Source organism: Rhipicephalus microplus, chromosome 1, assembly GCF_043290135.1.
Source record: "Rhipicephalus microplus isolate Deutch F79 chromosome 1, USDA_Rmic, whole genome shotgun sequence".
NCBI lineage: Eukaryota > Metazoa > Arthropoda > Arachnida > Ixodida > Ixodidae > Rhipicephalus > Rhipicephalus microplus.
The window spans coordinates 285,485,791-285,508,768 of record NC_134700.1 but is presented as its reverse complement, the minus strand read 5'-3'; the positions used below and the strand labels follow the sequence as shown (position 1 = coordinate 285,508,768).

The 22,978-nt window shown below is 43.1% G+C and overlaps 2 protein-coding genes across 5 annotated transcripts; one reads left to right on the top strand and one right to left on the bottom strand.

Moving 5' to 3' along the window:
- Window positions 1-5,241: 5,241 nt before the first annotated feature.
- LOC119188283 (serine/threonine-protein phosphatase 2A regulatory subunit B'' subunit gamma) lies at window positions 5,242-6,859 on the bottom strand. Its single transcript, XM_037436247.2, has one exon. The coding sequence runs from the start codon at window positions 6,723-6,725 to the stop codon at window positions 5,385-5,387; it is 1,341 nt and encodes a 446-aa protein (XP_037292144.2). The 5' UTR covers window positions 6,726-6,859; the 3' UTR covers window positions 5,242-5,384.
- Window positions 6,860-7,200: 341 nt separating this feature from the next.
- LOC119188282 (DET1- and DDB1-associated protein 1) lies at window positions 7,201-20,834 on the top strand. Of its 4 annotated transcripts, none has more exons than XM_037436243.2 (5): window positions 7,201-7,491; window positions 9,529-9,636; window positions 13,808-13,859; window positions 14,645-14,706; window positions 20,241-20,834. In XM_037436243.2, the coding sequence occupies exons 1-5, from the start codon at window positions 7,489-7,491 to the stop codon at window positions 20,352-20,354; spliced, it is 339 nt and encodes a 112-aa protein (XP_037292140.2). In that variant the 5' UTR covers window positions 7,201-7,488; the 3' UTR covers window positions 20,355-20,834. The 4 variants fall into 4 exon arrangements, with proteins under 4 accessions (XP_037292140.2, XP_037292143.2, XP_037292142.2 ...); XM_037436246.2 differs by having other exon boundaries at window positions 9,529-9,615; window positions 20,241-20,492; XM_037436245.2 differs by having other exon boundaries at window positions 9,529-9,615; window positions 20,238-20,492.
- The last annotated feature ends 2,144 nt before the right edge of the window (window positions 20,835-22,978 follow it).

Here is a 22,978-nt window from a genome sequence, read left to right as displayed (position 1 = left end):
ATAACACCCTAGATGAAATCGTTGAAGCCCAAGAGACTGCACAGCTAATGCGCCTATCTTCCACGCCGGCTGGTAGGAAAATCCTGTTCGTCCTAGGCCTTAGTCCGGCGCTCGTAGAGAATCACCGTCTTCAACTGCGGGATGAACAGCTTACTGCCATCCAGGTCTCTTCATTTTTGCGAAACGTCCATCCTCAGCGCAACATAGGAAGGCACCGGGCTAGGGCCATCACACTTCTGAAGAGCATCAGGAACTATCCTCATTCAGCTTGTTTTGTCGATGTCGCTCAGGTAAGTTTTCTGTTATTTCAGTCGATCATATAGGCTCTTTTACCAATGCTGCGTCACTTAGGGCCTCTACTCCCTCAAAAGCCGAACGGTTGGCTGTTGCCCTTGCCCTTTTGGATGACAGTAGATTGCAAATCTTCACCGACTCAAGGTCAACGGTCAAGGTTTTCGCCTCTGGTTCCGTCTGTGCTGAAGTATTTAAACTACTTGAAAATAGGACACGTTCTCCACATACCATTACCTGGTTTCCTGCACATTTCGAACCCCTAGTGGACTCTCTAGTAAACCTGAATGACACTGCTCATTCCCGGGCACGCACACTAACCCTCCGCGCTGGCGAGAACGTATGTCCGCAGATTGGCAGTGAGATGTGTTGGGACGCTTTACTTACATTCAGTGAAGTGGCTAAACACTACCAGTTGAGTAGGCGGTCATTTGCTCCTCAGCACAGCAAGTTGTTTAGACCTCAGGCTATCACGTTTAGAATGCTCCAGACCAGGTCCTATCCAAGCCTATCTTTCCTCAACATGGTCTCCTCAGAGGCTTTTGACTCTACTTGTTCTGATTGTAGTGAGTTTAGTGACTTAGCACATATGCACTGGCAGTGCCACTCATTACGGGGCCCAAGTCGGCTCACAGAAGAGGATTGAGACTCTGCCTTACAAAGTTCAGAGTTGCTGCCACAACTACGGGCTGTCCAGGGAGCCTGTGATGCGGCGGTGCGGCTAGGCCTCCCCGTTCCTACGTGGGAGCGGCTGGCGACGTTGCTCTAAAATAGTAGAGTTTCTCGGGACCCAATAAAGTTATTTGTCTGCCTGTCTATCTTCTCCTTCACTTTGGTATGAGGCTACATTCTTCTATTAGCATAACCATGCGGTAACATCAAACTTTCTCTTCCAAGTTCACTGTACTGATTTGTTTTCATTTTACTTCTTTTTATTGCCATCTTTCCTTGTCTAAATAGGCTGTCTCCTTTTTTTATTTTTATTTTTGTGTGGAAAATGGCATATGAAGCTAGCTTGTTATGTGTGTGATTGGCTATGTATTTTGTCGTGTCTTAAGAGAGGGTGTGCACCAGCCAAAACATCAAAATGTTGAACAGTGCTTTTTTTAAAAAGTGCATGTGACTTTTCAGTTATAAACCAAAGATATTCTTTTCTTCATGTCACCATATGCAGGCATGTACGTGCACATGCAAGCACACTCATGCCTTTTCTATAACAAGCTCAGATATTAACGTTACAGTGAAAGACATGCCCATAGTTCTATGTGCATGTACAATGCATATACACTCAAATGTCAATATAACGAAAACGAATATGAAACATTGTTTATAACAAAGTAAATAAAAAAGTTTATTATAATAGATACAGTGTTAAGAATAACCTTTACAACAAATTTTTGGATATCACAAACTTAATTTCTTGTTTTATGCAACTTTATTATAATTAGGTTAGAGTGTAGTTCTAATGTATTTTTTGTTGTACCAGTATTGGCAAAACAATCATTTGAAGCCAATGTTGGTAGGGCCCAATATAACTATGGGTAAAAAATTGAACGCATGTTGGCGAAACGGTTCGTGTGAAGCCAGACAGCCAGTGTGGCCAAAGTTTGTCGGGGTAGCCAGAGAAATTCTCAGTCATCGGCTATAATAAAGTATGTGTAAAATAATATTGGTCACACTTTATTTCGGTGGAGCATATCCCTATAATGGAGTTAGAAGGGTGGACTCAAACAAGATATAGATTACAGGTAAGCAAATTTGTTCACTTGTGCTCTCAAATGTGTATTGCAGCAGCAATACTGTAGAGTTGTCAACATTTCAGGTGCGAGATACAATTAGGGGCCTATGTGCTTAAATTTTTCCCGTGGCACTGTCACAGAGATACATCAGCAACTGAAATTACTGATGCTGCTTGGTTTCCCGCACAATTTCTTGAGTGCGATATGCACATACAATGCTGCAAACATGGAAGTTCTGAACTGTGTTACTGCCATAGTCACCCGGTCCAAATCACAACTTTGTTGCCGATGCCATCAGAGTGGCAAACAATGAGCGGCCCTGGGAAGCTCATACTTGTGGACATTCTTGAGCGAAAGATAATGCGCACAGGCTGGAGTGACATTCATAGCAGCGCTGGTGATATAGATGCACTGCATGCTGCCACTCTGTTGTTCCAAAGATCAATTATCAACTTTATTTATGGAGACAGTCACAACCTAAACTGCACAAAGGGAAGAAAACCGTTTATTTAGAAATGGTGCATTTAGAAGATGCATACATAATGGCCTACAAATTGACTTGGTCGTATGGCAGCTGACATGCCAACATGGTAGTGTCGTTGCATGTGGTAATGGTGCGAAGCATAAATCTTTGAGTGGTCGTTTCTGTGCCATCGACACCAATCGACCTTCAATATCTACAGCAAACCTTTCGAGTAGATGGTATCATTATATGTTCCTCAAATAATAGCACACTTGCTTATTAGAAAATTAGCATATAACAGTTTTCATGTCGATGACTAGACTACTTTGTTTAAGTATAGTTATACCTAATTATACCCAAGGTTAATTATACCTTATGTTGAAAGGAAGAGTTAAGAAAAAATCGCATTAACTTAGACTCCTAGTATTCTTTTCAAAACTAATAAAGTACCATTTCGATTGCTGAACGAGACAGCAAAGACTACATTTGTATCTTGATTCTGTGCAAATTCTACCCAACCCTTGCATGACATTATCCTAATGCTAATAAAAGCAAGCACTCAAGCTAGCATTTTCTAGCAGCACTTTCTAAATGATGAGAGTTTAGAGACCTGAAAATACCACAGTAGTTGCAACACCACATCACAGTAACATGCTTTGCAATTTAGCTTTACATTTGGGAATAGCCAGTCGGATACTTATTTTTTATGTTAATTACCTTCCAGTTTTTTCAGAAAAATTTATAGTCCACCAAAGCATAGTCCACCAATCTACATGAAAACCTTTTCGACTTGTGTTCCTTACCAATATTTTACATACTGTGTGTGCCTTTACAAGTATGTGAGAATCCGAATGAAGAAAGGCCAACTGGGCATGCTTTCAAGTTTTGTTTCCGATACTATAGTTTCCTCAGCTGCCATATGTTTTCTGATCTTACAACATCCAGAAATGTGGTCTGGTACAATGTGCATAGATATGAAAATATGGTGGTAACACCAGGCCCTTTGAGACATTAGGTCAAAGAATGTCTCTCCAAGAAACCACAGGAATGCAATCTCTCCTCGTTTTCTATGTGAATTGCAGGGTACCCCTGAGAGTTTGTGGTGCACAAAAGAGAGATAGCAGAATCATAGTGGTACTTATCCTTAATGACAGGTTATTAGTACCAGTATACTTATCATTATTTGTGAAGGCACATTTTGTTTTCGGCACACCTTTAATAGTACCATCAAGACAGAATAGAGCTAACGATTCTTAGACCACTTTTTTTTTAAACAATATTAGTGTGTTGTTCAATGTGGAATGTTGTGGCAGGTGCATCAAATAGTATCATTCTTACTTGTTCAAAATAGGTGCAAAGCTATAAATTGGCCATGTACTTCAAGCTTGAGATTTCATTCTGCAAAAATACAACCAGACTGGCTATAAATGATGTTTGATTACACCTTTAGTTATGATAAATTGCTAAAATGTGCTGATGAATGCGATCTCACCTCACCTTTCTTGTAGTAGACCATATAGTGCCTAAGTTCTGTAAAGCTGCCATGCTTATAAAAAATTTTATATAATTCAGACCTAAAGGTCTCCCTTAAAAGACACACACCAAACCTCGATGACAAGTGAAATGTGTAGTTGTACATTTGAAGCATGTCTGGATGTCCAATGTACCATGCAAATCTATGTGTGCTTGGCTGCTATAGAATTACTTGCCAGAGCATGTTCAAGGAATTCTAAGATAATGCAGTTAGCGGTCTAGTGGGCCAAGCAAAGAAGGTGCGGTGTGTTTCTTTTTTAGATAAGTACAATAGGCACAAAGAAAGCTGGAACAATCTTATTCCTTCTTATACATGCATTGTACTGTGTGCAGACATGACAGGTGTGTATCTGATACTTTCCTATGCATGTATTATGCATAAGGGTTGATTATAAGTACGTTAAAGTTGCATGCGATAATTTGATGCGCCAATATAACCCTCATAGCCCTCACAATATAACCCCATGAAGACCGCGTGGTAATTATGAGCAAATACAATCACAGAACAGTGATACAATGCATAGTAATATCGTTGTTGAGTTATTGTAATGATGCTGAAAATGCGTGAATAATGCAAAATGTATACTTTTAACTGGAAATTTCATGTTACTAAAAGGTGCTTTCATATAAGGTTGATTTGTCAGCTTGTGGGCTTTAATGTCCCACAGAGACTCGGGAAGGGGGGGCGGGGCTCTGAGGTTGCGACAAATGATAATGGGGAAAATGGACAACCACCTGCTAGATGCTAAACTACGATGATTCGGGGGACGGGAAGGAAAAGCTGTCCAAGAACGGTTACTTAAACAAAACAGCATTTATTTAGGTAAAGAAAACTGCCGAGAGACAAGAATATGGCATCTCTCCAGTTGCACAGACGTTCCTCTTCTGCCTTCTCCCGGACTCTGCGCAAAGTTGCACAGCTGTACACAGGAGGTCCATTTTGGTGTCACATTACCGGCTCCGGCCGGCTTGGCTCGCACAGAGGTTGTGACCTGGCACCGTCTTTTGAATTTCGTCTCGCACAAGAGCGCGCACACACCTATTTGAAATCTGCACGGATTTCACGGAAAGAAAAGCTTCTTAGTTGCCCAGAAATTCGTTCAGGTATGGGGTTCTTTCCCAGCTTCTTTAAGGTCCACTGACATCCTAGCATTTTGCCTCCCCCAAAAACCGACCAATGAGGTCGGAAACAAACTCTTAGTCATTCCGGTCAGTAGCCGGAGGCCGTAGACACTAGCTACCATGACTGCCAGTACTTTCATTCAAGCGGTTGGCATGTAACCAGCGTCGTTCATGCTACCGGAATGTGAGGTCTCGCGTACACAAGGAAAGTCATTTAAATGCTGGCAGTGCACTATTCAGACATCTGCAGCTAGTGTGTCCCTGTTATCATAGGCCCAGAATTCGTTGACGTCTATGAGAATGCTGACTACTGTGCTGCCTTTACCACAACGTATAAGGTCCTTGAGAGTAATTCTGCATGGGTCCTCTGGCTTCACCATGTCGAATATTTCATCTTTCACGTCCTCAAACTTCACCGGTTCCTGCTCATGTTTTCTCATCTGCTCCTGTATGTCCCGGAAGAAGTAGTTCAGTGAGAAGACGTCCAGGTAACCACGACCATTGATATCCAAGATGCGAAAGAAAAATTGCAGTGCCTGCGGTTCTTTGCGGTTTTCCAGAGCCAAGACAAGGTCGAGGTACGTCTTGTAGTCAATGTCACCGTCGTATGTCTGGCACTCCTGGAAGACTCTGTCAATGAATGCCTGCGTCAACGTTCCCTTGCCATATCTAGCAAGCTCACTCTTGCTCAACATTCCATTGTGAGTCTTGTCTAAGTGGAGATAGTCACCGTAAACTTTGAGGGCCGATGTGGCAGAAAACCAGTTCGTGTCCAGATCGGAGCTGGCCAGCTTGTCGCTGCGAAGCTCTGTGAGGTCGTCGAGGAACGGACAACACAGGATGTCCTGTATCTTTATCCTTCCAGTTCGCAAAGGATCGAGAAAGAAGCAGAACTTCCGCAGAGCCGTGCACACATAGAAAGAGTGAAACGTTTGCTCAATGCCGTTAATCTGAGGCAGGGTAGGTATCTGATCCTTTATGTACGATTCCAGATCAGCCTCTCTCAGGTAGCCTTGACCAGAAGCGTCGTAGAAAGAGAGGCTAACACGAGTCTGTTGCATCCACACTTTCTTCATGACGTAATTGAAGAAGTCGTCTACGGATATTCGGCCGTACGGGTCCTTTTGCAGGAGCTTAGCAAAGACCTTGGCAGTGAAGAAAGAGCGACATTTTTCGCCACAACGTCGAGAGACTTTCTTGAAATCTGCATAGTTGAGCATCGCTTTTTCGTGTACGATCGGAGGAGAGGACACGTTAGCCAACTCGTCCATGAGTGTTTTCAGCTCGTCGTGGTCCATGAGCTCGGCATTACGACGCTCCAGGAACCTAGCGCGAGATTCCTCCCTCAGTTTCTGCGACAATACATTGTCGTCGGAAGGCAGCTTGTAGTGAAAGCGAGGAATCGGACTTTCTGCGCCTGCTTGTTTACTGGCGGAGCCGTAGAATTCGGCGAACAACTCGTCTTCAGACTTTGCGCTGTCAGCCGTTGCTGCGGGGGCTGCTGCGCAAGAGGCAGCACGCAAAGCATCCTTCAACGTTGGCCTCGATTGCGAGCGGTGAGTCGATGCGGAACGCATTATTGCTGGGCTGAAATACACAATTATTTTAGAGCAAATAATTCATTTCGTAAGTTTCCATTGTCTGCATGGCACCCTGCGACCGTAGGCACCTTTCAAAATAACTACCGCTCGAAAACGCGCACGAGAACAAAAACCACCGAAACAGCTAGATCGGTTTGTGACTTCATGGGTCAGAAGCCAGTCACGTTCACATTGTGAGCTTTTACAGACAAAAACATTTACTTTACGTTAACAACTTCGTTACATTTTAACAAAAAATATGTAGCAAGTAGATGTTCTCAATTGTAGGCAGTATTTGTAATAAATTGTAACAACCTCTAGCCAACGTTTTTAGCACAAAGTTAATGACTTCTAGGAAAAGTTTGCATGCATCTCTCCATAGGTAACTACAGATTTTATTGGCGACGTTACGCTTAGATCCAAGTCAATCCAAGTAGTGTTTAGATATTTGGTCGCATTTGTAGTTGATTGCGCCCATTGCAGCTGTCGGATTCGCGAAGGAAAGAAATCTGGATGCATATCGATGTATTGATACAATCCTGTTCTATAGCTTTGTTTAATTGCGGCGAACGCTACACAGTTGATTGAAGCAGCCGGTAAATCGAACCTCCGCGTCGGTTGCTCCGTGAGCCAGAGCGAAGTGCTGACCACCTCAACAGTGTCACCCGCGAGGGCCAAATTTTCCTGCGCCGAATCGTCGGTGGTGCTTATCCATCTGAAAGCCAATTGACTCATTGTCATTTACCGTCACACCGTAGAAATGGTAAGTGGCAGTACTGTCTGTTTGCATTGCTTCTTTTTACGGCTTGGAAGGCAAGCTTTAGCCCTACCTACCCCCTGCCTTCGTGTCAGGGAAGAGAGAGGAGCATGATGGTACTGCGTATGTATTACGCTCACGTTGTTAGCTTCTTTTCCCCTTTGCTTCTTTTCCCTAGCTTGAATGTGTGCTCTGTTGGTGAAATTATTTGTTTCATAGTTTTTTTTTTCAAGTTTAACGTGGCATTGCGTATGCTCACAGAGCAGGCGCTATGGTGGCTAGTGCTGAGTTGGACGTGTTGGACGTGTCTGGAACCAGCGTGGCAGCGACGCATAATCTTGCGACCGTGATGTAACCAAGTGATTTTCTGGCGTGACTGGAATGACTCTGTTTCCAGTCTGAGCACGCACTCAAAGCTGATTGAGTTTCGCCAGGGGAAGCTATGTTTTCGTTTTTCTGCGCTGCTTGATGCGGCGGAATAAAAACGGTGTCCTGCGAAACCATTGCCCGAAGGGCAGCCATCACTGCATCGTATGATGCTCGTTCGCTGGTCTATATTCGCTCGTCTGCTGAATTGCTTGCTCACGCTTTCGCCTTTTGAAGTTAAGTACTCACAAAAAGGAAGCGCGAAACTTTTATTTTGCGCTTTGCTTCGCTTGTGCTCGGTTGCCGTCGGCTACTGCGATAAGATGGGTGGGCTCATTCAATCGCGCGACTTCTGGCGCGTTTTTTCTTGCGCAAAATTCTTGGATCTTCAGTTTCGGGCATTCCGAAACGCGGCTACTTGTGTGCGTAACCTTATGACGTTACGTGGGTTTAGCCAGTACCTCGGGCGGGCAGAAGAAAACTTAATTGATCGACCCGGCCGCTGGCAAGCTGCGGCGTTGGCGCCTCCGAGGAAGTCCGAAAACAAGGATAAAACGAGGCGCGAACCTGTCTTCGTTTATCCCACCAAGAATTACGGGCGGGGCGGGGAATGCGAGCCGCGCTAGTCATCATAGAGGGTGGGGCCGTGGTCTGTATGCACGGCCGACATGCTTAGGAATAAACATGGCGAGTGGGTTAAGAGCATAACATGAATAGAGGTCCTAGATATTTAACTTGGAAAAAAAATATCTGCTTACGGGACTATACATTTTGAAATATAGGAAAGAATTAGCTGCATGTTAGAAAAATTACTGTGCTACAGAATAAGGCATTGAAATGGGGCTAATCATGTTGCGCATCTGTCGACGGGAAGTGGGTGTATATTAACCTGTTTCCTCAAGGAATAAACAGTTGTAATTGAGCGCCTGCGATGTCTGTGTGTTTTCAAACTCTATATCCCTTTGAAGCACTATATCCCCGACTGTTCCAGCTCGAAAAAAACACAGTAGATTGGCAACTTTAGATGGCTCAGGATGTATTCAGAGCTCAGAGATGTGAAGCATTAGTAAAATTATCTTGGAAAGCATTTAAGGGCAACTACTTACATGGATAATGGAGTGAAGCAGTACCAAGATGTGACACTGACGAAGGCACAGTATGTGGTGCCAATGGCTTTTCTTTATTTCCTTTTTGTCTTTTTGTTTTCACTCACCTTGTCATTTTGTCCTTTGAGATCTGTTACTGTTATTGCTAGAGAAATGTATTTTACACTGTCTCTTTTGCAGAGGTTGTGCTGCGTTTTGTTGCAATTATTACGTGGCTCTTACTATCTCTGTCAGGTACATGTTGATCCTTTGCAACAGCAGTAATGAGGGTGGGCATGGGCCCTTGTGTTAATCTATGATTAGGAAGTTTTCGAATGGTGTACCCGAAAGTTTGCATTAGCTTTTGTCACTACTGCTCATGTATGCTAACCTGCTGGGTATGTATGTAATATTTCAGAAATTGGCTTGTATACCCAAGCAGTGCACTCTACAAACCGAATTCAAAAATTCTCTATTGGCTGATTTCGTGCCATGTTCTGTGTGAACGTAAAGAAACTTGTCTATCATACTGTTGTGTTATGTCACTGACGTGAGTTGTTAATCTATAAGTTGTAGGTGTTCTTTGCTTCAGTCTGCTGCAGAGTTCCTGAAGGGCCTGCCTTCTTACAACGAGAACAACTTCACCCGCTTCCAAGCGGACTCATCCTGCAGAACCACTGTAAGCACAAAGTATGAGAGGGTATGCTTAAATTTTCTGCCAAATCCTGTGGGATGAGTCATGGGGATTTGGCTGATTTTTGCCATATACACAAGCTAGCTTCATATGAATTCTGATTGTTTAGCTGTGTAGGTGAGTTTTATGTTGCACCAATGAAATAAATTTTTCTAGGAAGTGTCGTATCAGGAATTGATATTATGCGCGGTGTTCCAATGCATCTATTTCAGTTTCCTTAAAGAGTGATATTTACACTTTGTAAAATAATTCACTGAGGTTTAAAATCAAACACATTATTGCTGTCTTGCCATGGCTGTTACTGATATCAGAGTTGACAAAGAGGCTTGAAAGGGATACCCCAAGGCCAAGTCACTTGATAATTCTTGTAGTTAGTTTGTAGCATAGTTAACTTGGATGCTTCAAGCTGCTACTAGAGCTGCTGAACTTGCTAATTTGGTTTTGTTTGGTGCTAGGTGAAGCCCATTGCATGCTTGCAAATAGGCACAGTCTTGTTTGGCAACCACTCATTTGAAAATTTATCAGAAGCCTTATTACGAACACAAAGCAAATAATTTTTAAGCAGTATAAAATGTCTATTTGCATTGTATTCACATTTGTTTGCTTGTTTCTTCTTGAAGACAACCTCCTTCTTGACGAGTTACCTTAACTTTTGAGATTAGTTGATTCGCTTTTAAGAAACATATGCTGTAAAGATAGCAAACAGCTGTTCTGTAACCTTGTTGGCACTTGTAGTCGGGAATGTTTCTTAGCAGCTTCACTATTGCTTTCAAGAACTGTGTACACGTGGTGGAAGTTATGTAACTTACTCATGGTTTCTGTTGCTGCTGTAATTGAACTCTTCATTATACAGTTCACTTTACACGGCACATGGTAGTGCTGCTTCATGCTTCTACAAAGTGCAATATTTGTTAGTAACTGCTCTAAACCTGTTCGGAAATGATGTTGACAACCTAAAAACAATGTAGTTGAAGCATGTGACCGTCCAAAGAGCCTAAACGAAATCAAAAGCAAGCAGTGTACGCTATCATCTTAGTATGCTACTCAGCGGCGTAAGTAGAAAAATCGCAAGGGGTGACACAAATCAGGCCATGATGGCCATTTCGTTTATTTTAATAGGGTTTGTGTCTTATTAATGGAGTTGTGAAAAGGCTGCTCTTAAAACGACGGTGCGGAACCGTTGGCATCCATACGCACCAACTAGGTGATGTCAGCGTAATTAGAGTAGACCTGCATGGATGCTTTGCCGATCGAGGAACACGGAATTTTATGGTACTCGCGAGTGCTCGCAATCGGAACACCCATTGGTGTCTTTGCCATACACAATCCATGCTAGCTTGAACTCTGCAGCTCATGTCATATTAAGCAGTGTTCCTGTGGGACGTGGATTGTGCACATATAGCAAAGACGCCGATGGGCGTCCCTCGCGTGCTCGCAGATGCCATGCAGTTCAGCATTTCATGATAGGCAAAGCATCTATACTGGTCTACTGAGGTTCATGTCTCCTAGTTGGTGTGTGGCTACCAATGGTGCCGCATTGTCGTGTAAAAGCGACCTTTCACAACTCCTTTAAAGCATGCTTCGAAATAAAATAATAATAAAATAAAAACAAGCATGGGGTCTGAGCTCGAGCAAATGCATTGTTCTATTTGGTCTCTTTTTTTTTAACCTCTCTTGCGGTTGCGATAGTTCACACAGATGAGGGACATTGAATGCAGGTACGTAGTAAAAGATAGACAGCTTTTAAAAAAGTTGATTGCACAACACTGAACTGTTAACTCAATTATATGTGCTAAAGCTAAATCTCAAGGGGGACACTTACCCTTGCCATCCTGAACACAAGGAATGTTCAGACCCCCCTGACCCCCCCCCCCCCTCCTTATAATTTACGGCAATGATGCTACTATACGGCTTGTGTAGTAGCTGCATATGCATACTAGCGTACTGCATGTTTAATAATAAATTTAAATATTTATGAGATGCTTAAACGATGCTTTAGACTAAAGGAGTTTTTCACGACCATTTCCACAACACAGCTGTTGTCTTATGGCCTCCTCAGGGTTAGCTTCAAGTGATAGAGGGGGAAAAAAAAAGATCACAGCATAGAGGGGAAAAAAAAGAACACAGCATATCCACAGAGTGAACGATGATTAGTGGGGTGAAGCGTTCGTCAATGCGTCCCTGCTTCTGTTAGTGCGTCCCTCCGTAAGTCAGTCCTTGCGCCAGTCCATTCGTATGTCCGTCCTTGCGCCAGTCCATTCGTACGTGCACCTATTCGTGCGTCCATCCGTCCGTGTGTCTGTCCGTTCGTCCTTCCATCTAGTGAGCACATCAAGTATTGCCATGTCGCTTCTTTCATATATTTATCATATCGCCATTCAGCGGACAATCCAAAAACTAAACGAGAGTATGTACCAGGTTTATGCAGTCAGCGCTTTAACACCGCAAGCGTGATAACGATGCTGTGCCACTTTTTTCGTAACATGTGGACATGCTGATATAAGTCAGAGGGCGGGTATGTGCCACTGGTATGTATGTATGGGCCATAGGTTACACACTACGACAATGGGGGACGCACAAGCCGCGCCATAAGGAGCTTCGCCCTTAATTAAAACAACTGCACACTGCTTCTCGGAAGATAAATCTCATGCTTATGCGGCTTATGGGCTTAGAAGCCGGATTCGCTAACCACTAGGCAATCGCTTGTCATTGCCTTCACTTGTCCATGGTCTTGTGTGCCATGCCATTCCTCTCGCTACTAGAGTCTCGGCATTATTGCAGCGGGCATTTTTCTTGTCAACAAAGGTGACGTGCATCACAAGAAAAGGTTGTTCTTAAAGCGGTACAGACATGGAATTTTTAACTTACTGTATAGTTTCTTTGTGTCAAATGGTAGGCCAAGCCCCCAAGAGCATAGAAAATATTCCAGTAAGCGTCACTGGGCGCTGAAAAATTAATTACAGCATGCTTTTAAAAACGCTTCGATTCCTACTGTACCCTGATGTCACGACATAATATGACCAGCGCCACTAGAGTATGTGCGGATGCAAGTTTTTGTGATGTATCCTCGTCTGCGCGTCACTTTTTCAGCCGTCTGCTTCGTTTGCCGAGTTGCACGTGTTGCAACTGTCACAGCAGGGGTGCACAGCGTTCTCAGTCGACGATCCGAAATTGCTCAGCAAATGCATGTTACACGTGTACGCTTGTGAAGTGCAGTGAACAGAGTAAACTCCGCTTGGTTGGCGTGCAGCCTCGGCTGCGACATCCACCCTTGCCTCAGGGCTGGATTTGACGGGAATCAAAGGAACTTGAACCTATTGTCCCCCATTTCGCTGGCCCAAGACTTGACAAAGCAATATATCGGTGCCGTGACGACGAACTTGAAATAAATTTTTTTTTGCCCTCTTATCAGCGTGTATCTTGTGCACGTACACTATTCCAGACTCCTCTAGCTCGCTTCCCAGATACACCGGATTACAGTGACCGCACGATTGCACAGCGCGAGCAGATGACCGAGAAGGTGACACGCAAGCTGCCATTTTGTGTGTTTTGTTGCTTGACGTCATCACAGCTAGCCAGACTGCTGCGTGAAGTCACCAGGATTAGTACTTTAGCCTGACACTAAGTGAGTGTCGATGTCGATAGGTTTTGCGCGAAAAAATTGACTTGAATATGTAACACCATTTGTTGGAAGTCACACTTGCTCAGAGCAGTCTCTGTATACAGGAGATTTGTGTGGCAAAGTAAACACTCCTCCGGAGAAAGGTGTCAGTACCCTCTTTAAGGAAAACAGTGGTGTTCACTCAAGTGCCTATGCCAAAAAAAAAAAGAAAAGAAAATGACGTAGGTTTACACTGGGATGAGGAACTAAAGACTCCATGCTTTTGTTTTATTCCTTTGAGTTTCTCATTTAATTTCAACCTTGCATGATTTGAACCACATTTGGATGTCCAAGGATGGCCTGTGAAGATCAAGTAAACTTTGTTTGACTTTGCTCATCAATAGCACATGCATTATTGTCAGATGTATGAGTTTTATTTATGTGCAATCTGCAATATTAATTCTCTATTCACATGAATACTGTTGACGTTTTCTTCTCATGCTTGATGACTTTTTACTTGACGGCCATTGTCTAGTGCTGGTGCTTTAAGCGGTCCCATTTTACTCTCTATGAAAGGTGCGAAGGCCATCGGTGTACCTTCCCACTCGTGACCACCAACCTGATCAGGGTAAGAAACTGCTGTGCTATTTTGGTGCTGACACTTCATGTAGTAGAAGTAACATGGCCTGTCAAATAACGACAGCTGTTATGGGACAATTCAGCTTTTACTGGGTCCACTTCAGTCGTAGCAACCACGTGCTCAAATTTGTACTAAGGAAAGTTATTGATATGAAAAGTACTATTTTGAGGTTATAATTTTATAATATTAGTTTTGGTAGCAGCTTCATGTAACTAGTTGATTGTGTTTCAATAAATCAAGATAAAGTGTAACTAGGCATACACAGGGAATTTCATTTGCATAAGAACCGTCCTTGTGTAGGAATGCCATGATAAGCATGACAACACACTGACCCCGTGATAGCATTTGGTAAGTATGAAATTCAGGAATTCAGTGTTAGTCTCTAGTTTCTTTAAAGTCTTCTGCATGAAGAAAATGTGAATAAAGTCTATTCTAAGCTAGATAAGCCTTTCTTTTGTGCATTTTTTGGGTGTGTTGCATGTTTTTGAAGCGTACATCAACCTGTATTCTGCAGTTGCCATTGGCCTGTTTCAAGTCTTTAAGAAGTAAAATTACTAGAACGGGAGCGCTTGTCAATAAATACTGTGCACTCCAAGCTATAATAATGTACATATGACTTTTTTCAATGTTATTGCTTCCTCCGCTTCTTATAGTCCTTGTCACATACACAGATGCACAAAATATCTTCTAGTTAATTACTCTAAAGAATTACTGCACCTTGAATAGGACATGAATTCTCACACGTAGTGTGCACTGTCACAATGCCAATGCAGTGATCATAACTGAAAAGACCAACATCCTGCTGCGGTACCTCCACCAGCAGTGGGACAAAAAGGTAAGATGCGTGCTTTTAAACTTGATCGGCGCTCATTTTTTTTTTTGCTGCGGATTCGCCCATAGTGCTGTTTGATCTTGCGCATATCATTAAAATTAACACATAAGTTTATTGCTGCGAAAGAATGTGTGCTTTATGTGACGAAACTGCACGGCTATGGTGTTTGTATGGTGGCCACTAGAAAAGACTTACAGTGGGCAGACCAAAGGAAAGAATAAAATCTAGAAAACTATAACAAATCGGCATCTGAAAAAGAGCAACATATGGTGCAACCATTTCAGAGCTTTTGTGGAGAGAGATGCAAAAATTATGGATGCATCACAGCCAATGTAGAACGCAAATGTGCGAACATATCGGCATGTCGATGGCACTAGAGGGACGTGATGTAAACATCCCCGCCCTCCCGTAGCAGTGTTTAAGTATCGGCGTTTGAAACGTTTTAAGCATCAACTCTTCAATTGTGTAGAACATAGTGAATTTATGCATGCATGCTGAACTTGCACTAACACACACACTGGTGCAAAGCAGTCATTATTTGTAGCTCTCACTGATGTAGTAACTGTTACGACTAGGGAATGGTGAAATATATGTGTGGTAGAAAGTTTGTACATCTTACACACAGCGAATGCTCTAAATTCTGTTGACTAGGGCAAATATTACTGTTTTAGCACTGTCATCTCTACTAGCTTCAAGCCCGAGTATGGGTTGGCCATTTGTGGGTTGTTTGCATGTCCTAGAAACCCTTGAGAATCCCCAAAATTCGGAATTTTGTTTTCAAGGCCTTAGGAAAAGTTTCCATCACCATTCCTCTCTAAAGACCATTGAATCTTATACAAATCGTTTCCAGACAATCTGAACTTGTGTTGTATGGTGCATGAATGTGGACGGGGCAAACGCCCAGTTTTGGAAACAGTTACAAGATAGCTTGATATGTTAGTAATCCAATAATATAGATGTAAGGCATGGATAGTATGCTCAATAAAAAAACCGTTCCTACTGTTGTCTGCATGTTTCACCACATTACACTTCTGCTTTGCAGTAAAGCATATTAAAGTAATTGTGTCATTGTTGAATGCAGTTAAGGTTTTGCTTTACATTTTGATACATCCACCTGGCTAATTTATTGTGCATGGCATGTATTTTTCTTCAGTTTTGGTGTTCTGTTTGGTTGCATATACAGAAATGGACCTGTTTTGTAGTCTTGAATGCTTGCAAATCTATGAGAAGGTATTGTGGTACTGTTAGTAGTTCACTTGCAGAAGTACAGCATTGAAAGATGCGGTGAACATACTTGGTACATGCTTAGCACTGAGCATTTGTGCGTATTAACCTGTCGGTATCACACCTTTCTAAATAGCTTCACTTAATACTAGTGGCACAACTAAGACGAGGAAGAAAAACGAGAGCACAGGATAGTACCTCTTTTCTCGTTTTTCTTCCTCGTCATAGTTGCATCACAATTATTTTGTTAAGCTATGCTCAAACTCCCCCTGTCTTGCACTGTGTTAAAGTATATTCTAAATTGACAATAATTTCTTATGCGCATGTTTGGCTTCTATAGGCTTGACTATATCAGAATTTAAGTGATATGAGACAGTATGGAAAAAGCTTCCGAGTGAGAAACTGTAAAGACAACGCTTGCAATTGCTTTTTGAAACTAAATCTTTACTATTGGGACATGTACTTTAATATCATGCCCTACAGATTAGCTCAATCTCGCACCTTGTTGATACTCTAAAACAAAGAGATATCAACAAAAAAATGGCAACATATCCACGGAGTGAATGATGGAGAGTGGGGCAAAGCATTCGTCCGTCCATGCGTCCGTCTGTGTGACCGTCCATGCGTCTGTTTGTGCGCCCATCCCTGCGTTCTTTCGTGCATCCGCCCCTGCGTCCGTTCATGCGTCCATCCATGCATCTGTTTGTGTGTCCATTCGTTCATCTATTCAACACTCCAAGTCCCACCATCTCGCATATTTTTATCATATATTCCCTATATAGAAGCACCGCCATCCAGCGGACATTCCAAGGACTAAACGAGAGGTGGCACACGCACACTTTCTTACGGCCTGCGCTTTGGGTCCACTTCCCACCTTTAACCACCTCGAGTTCATGGTATATTCTAGTTCACTGTATTCCTGGCACTGCGACCAAACGCTCGCTAAACCTTTCGAAAACCAAGGAGGTTACGCCAGCGAGTATAACGTAGCAACCTTTCCCTGTCAGATAGGGCTCAATTTACATGCCAATGGCTGCTAATGAGAAATGAGAGACAGGAGAATTCGGCTTTTACTTTCTTACGGCTTGCGCTTCGTATCTACTTCTCATTTTTAACCACCTTGAGTTCATTCATGGTATATATACAAGTTCATTGTATTCATGACACTGCGGCTCAACGCTCGCTAAACCTTTCTAAAGCTAAGGAGGTTACACCCAGCGAGTATAATGTAGCATCCCTTTCTTGTCCGATAGTGCTCAATGTACATGCCAATGGCTGCTAATGGGGATCGCAGCGTGCGCGTTGACTAAAAGCCGAATGCTCATGTCTCTCATTCCCCATTAGCAGCCATTGGCATGTACATTGAGCACTATTTTTTATTGTTAAACAACGCACAGAAGAAATCTCTCACTGGCACCACCTTGGAGGTCAAGTGTTATACCTATTTCGGGTATGTGCCACTGGTGGTTACATACGAGGGACGCCCAAGCCACGCCATAAGGAGCTTCGCCCCTAAAATTGTAGAAAATGACACGAACATTGAAATTCTTTTTGGAGGATTTGACTGTTCCGATACACAGAGCTTATTTCCTGTATTTTTCGAGAGTTCGCTTCATTTTTGGTGGATTGTCAGCGTGCGGTGACTGCGTGCCAGTGCGAGCCGTACGTCACAGTCACCACGACACGTGCGGGGTGCACGTGTTCCTGTCTTCCTCGTTCCTTTCTCGACCTCTCTTTCACATATCATGATGCCCATTTTCACAAAGGCGTTGAGCACGCTGAGGCGTGCCCTCAGCCGAAGTCTGGGAATGCTGCCGTTGCAATTGATTGAGGTTCTAGGAACTGCAGTGGGAGCTGAGCAGGCTAAGAGATGCTGGTTGATGGTTAGTATTGTTGGCATGCCCATTTGTGAGGCATGAAGTGCCACCAAAAATAAAATCTTCGAGTTAACGGTTTGACGATGCAGCCTCTACATGTGGTTGATGTGGATGTTCGGGAAAAACACATTGAATTCATTATTTTTCTCAAAATTATGCCTGGCCGCCTCAATGGATCAGCGGTTGCTTGACTGCTGACCCGGTCACGAGTTTGATCCTGGTCGCGGCGGTCGCATTTCGATGGAGGCCCGGTACTGTGCGATGTCGGTGCACTTTAAAAAACACCACATGGTCAATATTTCCGTAGCCCTCTACTACCGCGTCTCTCATAATGATATCATGGTTTTGGAATGTAAAACTACACATATTATTATTAATTTATGCCTGAAACGAACGTTGTGTCTGTCGATTTCAGTACCCAGTCTTTCAATATGGATGTAAATCTTGGTGTTAAAAATGTTTAGTGTCACTTTAAAGCCTCTACAAGTCATTCTGGACCCTGGGTGCTCGTCTCACAAGCTGCCCACATGCAGTGCTTAGTGGTAGCATGCTAAAGTTGTAGCTGTAGCCATGGGCAGTCGAAGACCACAGTGAAGGTTGGTCATAGACAAGGAAAGAAGTTGCGTGGTCTAGTGGCTAAGGTACTCGGCTGCTGACCCGCAGGGCGCGGGTTCGAATCTCGGCTGCGGCGGCTGCATTTCCGATGGAGGCGGAAATGTTGTAGGCCCGTGTGCTCAGATTTGGGTGCACGTTAAAGAACCCCAGGTAGTCTAAATTTCCGGAGCCCTCCACTACGGCGTCTCTCATAATCATATAGTGGTTTTGGGACGTTAAACCCCACATATCAATCAATCAAATCAAAGGAAAGAAGTTGCGAACACTAATTTATGACATGCATGAAGCAAAAGAACAAAAGACACATTTGAATGCGAGTTAGAAACTTCATATCTGGGACTGGTGTCCTAGCGTACTCCTGGCCCTTGGTTTTTGTGCAGCAGTCCATTTAGGTAGGTTATAATATAATAGAGCTCCTCCCCTGGGGGGTCAATCACAATAGTCCCTAAAGTCCAGTCCTCTCAATTGGCTGGGTCGGGTCTTATAGACCTTTCTTCGTTGTGACTCTGGGGTTCTTCGAGAGAAGAGTTAAAGCTAGTTTACTCCAAGCGAAATGTTTAATTTCACCTCTTGTTGACAGGCTTGTCTTTTTCACGAACAATTCTGATTTACCTGCTAGATAATCTGCTTTTAACTGTGGATGGTGATGACCGTCAATGTGGTGGTCGCGCTTTGATACACTTGCTTCTCCCCTCTTGATAAGCCCTGTAGTGCATATCAGGCCACTTCCTGATACTCCTCAGTAATGGTGCAGGAAACCGCCTCTTTCTTAGGAGTAATAGTTTGGGGCCATTGCATTAGGTGTACCACTGGGATGCATGTGTACCATTGTTGTAAAATTTTTTTTAGTGCTTTGGCTATTCTTGTTTGTTCTATGCTTGGTAAGTTCGGTATGGTCATTGTGCAGTCTCACATGCTCGAGGAAAAAGACACAATGCATGTTTGTGCGAACCAACAAAAAGTTCTGTTGGCACCTTTTTCCATAGCAAGCCCATAAGCCGAATTGTGTGATCCATGTCGTGCCTGTGTAACATGCTGAGGGATCGACAATGTTAATGTTGGTGCACCGGCATAACGAGCGAGTAAAGTTCGTATTTCCCAGAAACTCAAGCGTACACTTTTTGTGGGTTGTGAGTCACGAACAAAGGTCTGTTCGGGTCATTGAGAAGCAGTACACAGTATCATACCAGCGGATCTCCCCCATTACATGTGGTCGGCGCTTGCCTGCGTGACCCAGTGCGAGAGAAACAAAATGCTGCTCCTGGTGGCCCCACATATCCTCGCCACCAGGTCGTGTGTTCGTGAAAACACTGGCACTACCTTGTGTTGGCCCATATCCACTGGGGAAGGTAGCTTTGCAGGGCACGCGAGTGCATTGTGGGGTAACCATTTTATAAGGGGATGCGAGCATCCCTTCATGGTTGTTTCGTCAGACTGCTCTTCCTAAGAAAAGAGAAAAAAATTGATTGATAGATACGTGGGCTTTAACTTTTCAAAAAAAGAAAAAAAGAGAAAAGAATGACACCCTGTGAGACTGTAAGGTTGAAGCTGACAGAATGAAAATGATGTGAACCTTGTGTATGCGTTGCCTTTGTCCTTGAAAGTTAACAGAAGCAACGTTGCTTTTGTTAGTTCTCATTGCACTGCTTTAGCTCTTTATACAGACATGCAGATGCTTGTAGACATGTGGAAGTCAAATGTGCGAGCACGGAATGAATAGGAGGGGCTTTTCTTTGATGTCTACTTTTTCTCACAACCTTGCAAGTCAAAGATGTGTGTAGCGCACTGACTCTGTTGATATAAAATGCTTTCTTGCAGCAGAGCAGCTCAAAGAAGCGCGATGCCGGACGTTGCGGTTTCTATCTGGATGACGAGATGCCATGCAGGAAAAGGGGGCGCACCGATACTTGCAACACCGACGCTGACTCTCCATGAGATTGCCAAGCAATGTTGCCAATGGTGGCTCGTCAGGACAGAGTGGTGGCAAAGAGGGACTGGGGGGTTCCTGAAAAATGTCTGCTGGCATTACTCACACGTTGTGGTCTTATTAATGAAGAAAGAGAAGCTTGAAAATTCTGGGGCCAGTGAACATACGCAAAACGCCTGATAAAACAAGGGGTGGGGATTGGTTAATGTTGAGGAAAGGGGGGTGCTTTATCTTTTTCTTAGAAACACTTTCGGGGTATTCTTAAACTATGGTATTGCAGTTAGGTTACATAAGCATAGCTCTCTTAATATGTTGATATTATTGAGAGCCAGTTAACAAAGAGTGTCTCAATTGGTGCTTCTTCGATGAGTCTGCTAAGCAGCGCCCAATGCTCTCTGGGGCTTGTTTGACATAAACTGCTTGCTCTCATTCCTGGCCTCCTGTGTCTTCTGTGTCTGCAAAAGGAAATAAAGAAAAGCCTCACTATTGTTCTGAGCTTGAACCTTCCAGTAAAATACTAAAGGAGTGCTGAGAAGGAAGGCATGTTGGCAGTAGTTAACTTGGCTTGTAGAAAATGTCATGTAAAGGCTGTATGTTAAAATGTGGCTGGATCAACCAAAGAGAGCAAGGCCGGTAGAAAAAGGGCATACAACCTGTTTGGGCACAAGTGTTGGGATACACCACGTTGTACATTGTTTTCCACATTTGTGTGGCAGCGTTTATCTGCGTACATGTTTACACTCCGAGAGCTGTAAACTGCTGCTGTTTAACCATTCTTCAGTAAAGTTCATTGTAATGGTGGAGTAAGTGAGCACGAATCTGCTATTGTGATCCATAAGCACCTAACTACTTCCCTGACAATAAAAGATGGGTGTGCAGGTAAACGAGATAAATGAACGGCGATGTGATAAAACTTTTTGATACATAAACATTGTTTCGGTATGGACTGTTTTGGGTTATTCAGACAGGCTGCGCCAGGTGTCGAGTTTCATTGGCAATCTCTGGAGGCCGTTAGAAGGTTCTCAAGTTGGTATAGCGTGGCATCAAGTGTTAAACGTAGCATAGTTGATCTGTTAACAAATCAGGGCAGGGTCTGTACTGTAGAAGCAAAACAGAAAGAAAGCTTGTGTCGTTATATTCAAGTTTTAGATCATGCTTTGGTAAAATTAGTTTAGTTTGAAGGCGCAGAGCTTGCCACCCTCTGTTACAAGCTTTGTTAGTTGTTATTGAACATGTGCTGATAAGTTCAGCATTCTTCAGGTCGGCATAATATGCTGAGGAGCATCATTATTTATCACGACGATAAGAATGTTGCCATTGCTATCCATTGCAATTAAAGGGTGTACACGAGGCCAAAGCTGGGGCATATGGTGGCGTCGTTCATTGCGCTTTTGCTTGTTGTGCTGTCAGAGTATCGCTTATTTTGATTTTCTTTCCTTCATTACTATTTAAATGTTTCAAGCCACGCTGAAACATTAGGTACAACCTTCAAAACAGTAAGTGTGCACACTGCAGGCTCACTTTTATTGTGGGAACTTGAGAAATTTTTTTCACTGTGAATGTTACTTTGTGTTCTGCCAAGTTTCTATTTGGGCAGTTCGCGCTTTAGTTGTAACCTTCATTGAATTTTATCTAGGCTATAAAATACTGTTTATTCAGCTAACTTCATGCCAGATAAGCATCTTGACTTTATTTTCAATGTCATATGTTACAAGTAAACTTTATTTGCAGCATTGTTAATGCCTTTAAGCTGCAACTACAAGCAATGGTAAAGTAGTGGCTGTTAGAGGGATACTAAAGTCAAGTAACAATATATTTCAGAGTGAAAGTTCCATGTATGATGTCTGAAACGACAATATTATAAACAGAAGTGCCCTACTTAACGAGAAATTAAGGCAAATAGATGAGAACACGTGCGCTACGATAGGACATTTGCAAAATGACTACCGGCACTAAATAGAGATCTTCTGTTTATCAAGAGAAAAAATAAAATGCTGGCGTGAGTGGTTCAAAAGTTCAATTGCCTGGTAAAACTGAACAGTTCGTGCCATCTAGCAGGGCCCAGTTGAACCAAAACATGTCTGCCATCTCGGAGCCAATGGTAGGAATGACCGTTGTTGCTGATGTGGCTCCCTTTGCTTTCGTTCTGCTGCTATTAGTGTCGGCGGCCATGCAGTTAATCCAAGCAACGTTGTGCACGGCAACAGTGACGCGACACATTCTGCTCGAGTTGGGTAACTTGAAGTGCGCTAACTCGATGTGGATCACCAAAACATGATTTTATTTCAAAATAAGCACTTCCTTGGCACAAAAGTAGCACTAAAAAATTTCTAGACCACTATTTCAACATTCAGCATTGACCTAATAGTAGCCTTTAGTGTCCCTTTGATGTTACAGTTGCCATGCAAGTGTAATGTATAGCATATGTCACGAGTTAACATGCTAGAATCGAAACGATCATGCTGTCAGTACCATTTAGGCTCAGGAACAAAAGTATAGCTTTGTGATGACTCCTTATTTGGCCAGTGTCTAACATGTGCGAGACTTTTGCAGATAGCGCTTGCTTAATTATGCAAATCTCGTAACAGTGTCAAGGTAGTGCATTTATTTGCTTATGTTATGCCATTCACAG

Coding starts and splice junctions, on each gene's coding strand:
- LOC119188282 (XM_037436242.2), top strand. Junction 9,637..13,807: donor TAAGCACAAAGTATGAGAGG/GTATGCTTAAAT, acceptor TCTCTATGAAAG/GTGCGAAGGCCATCGGTGTA. Junction 14,707..20,237: donor ACCAGCAGTGGGACAAAAAG/GTAAGATGCGTG, acceptor GCTTTCTTGCAG/CAGAGCAGCTCAAAGAAGCG.
- LOC119188283 (XM_037436247.2), bottom strand. CDS start 6,725: ATGCGTTCCGCATCGACTCACCGCTCGCAATCGAGGCCAACGTTGAAG.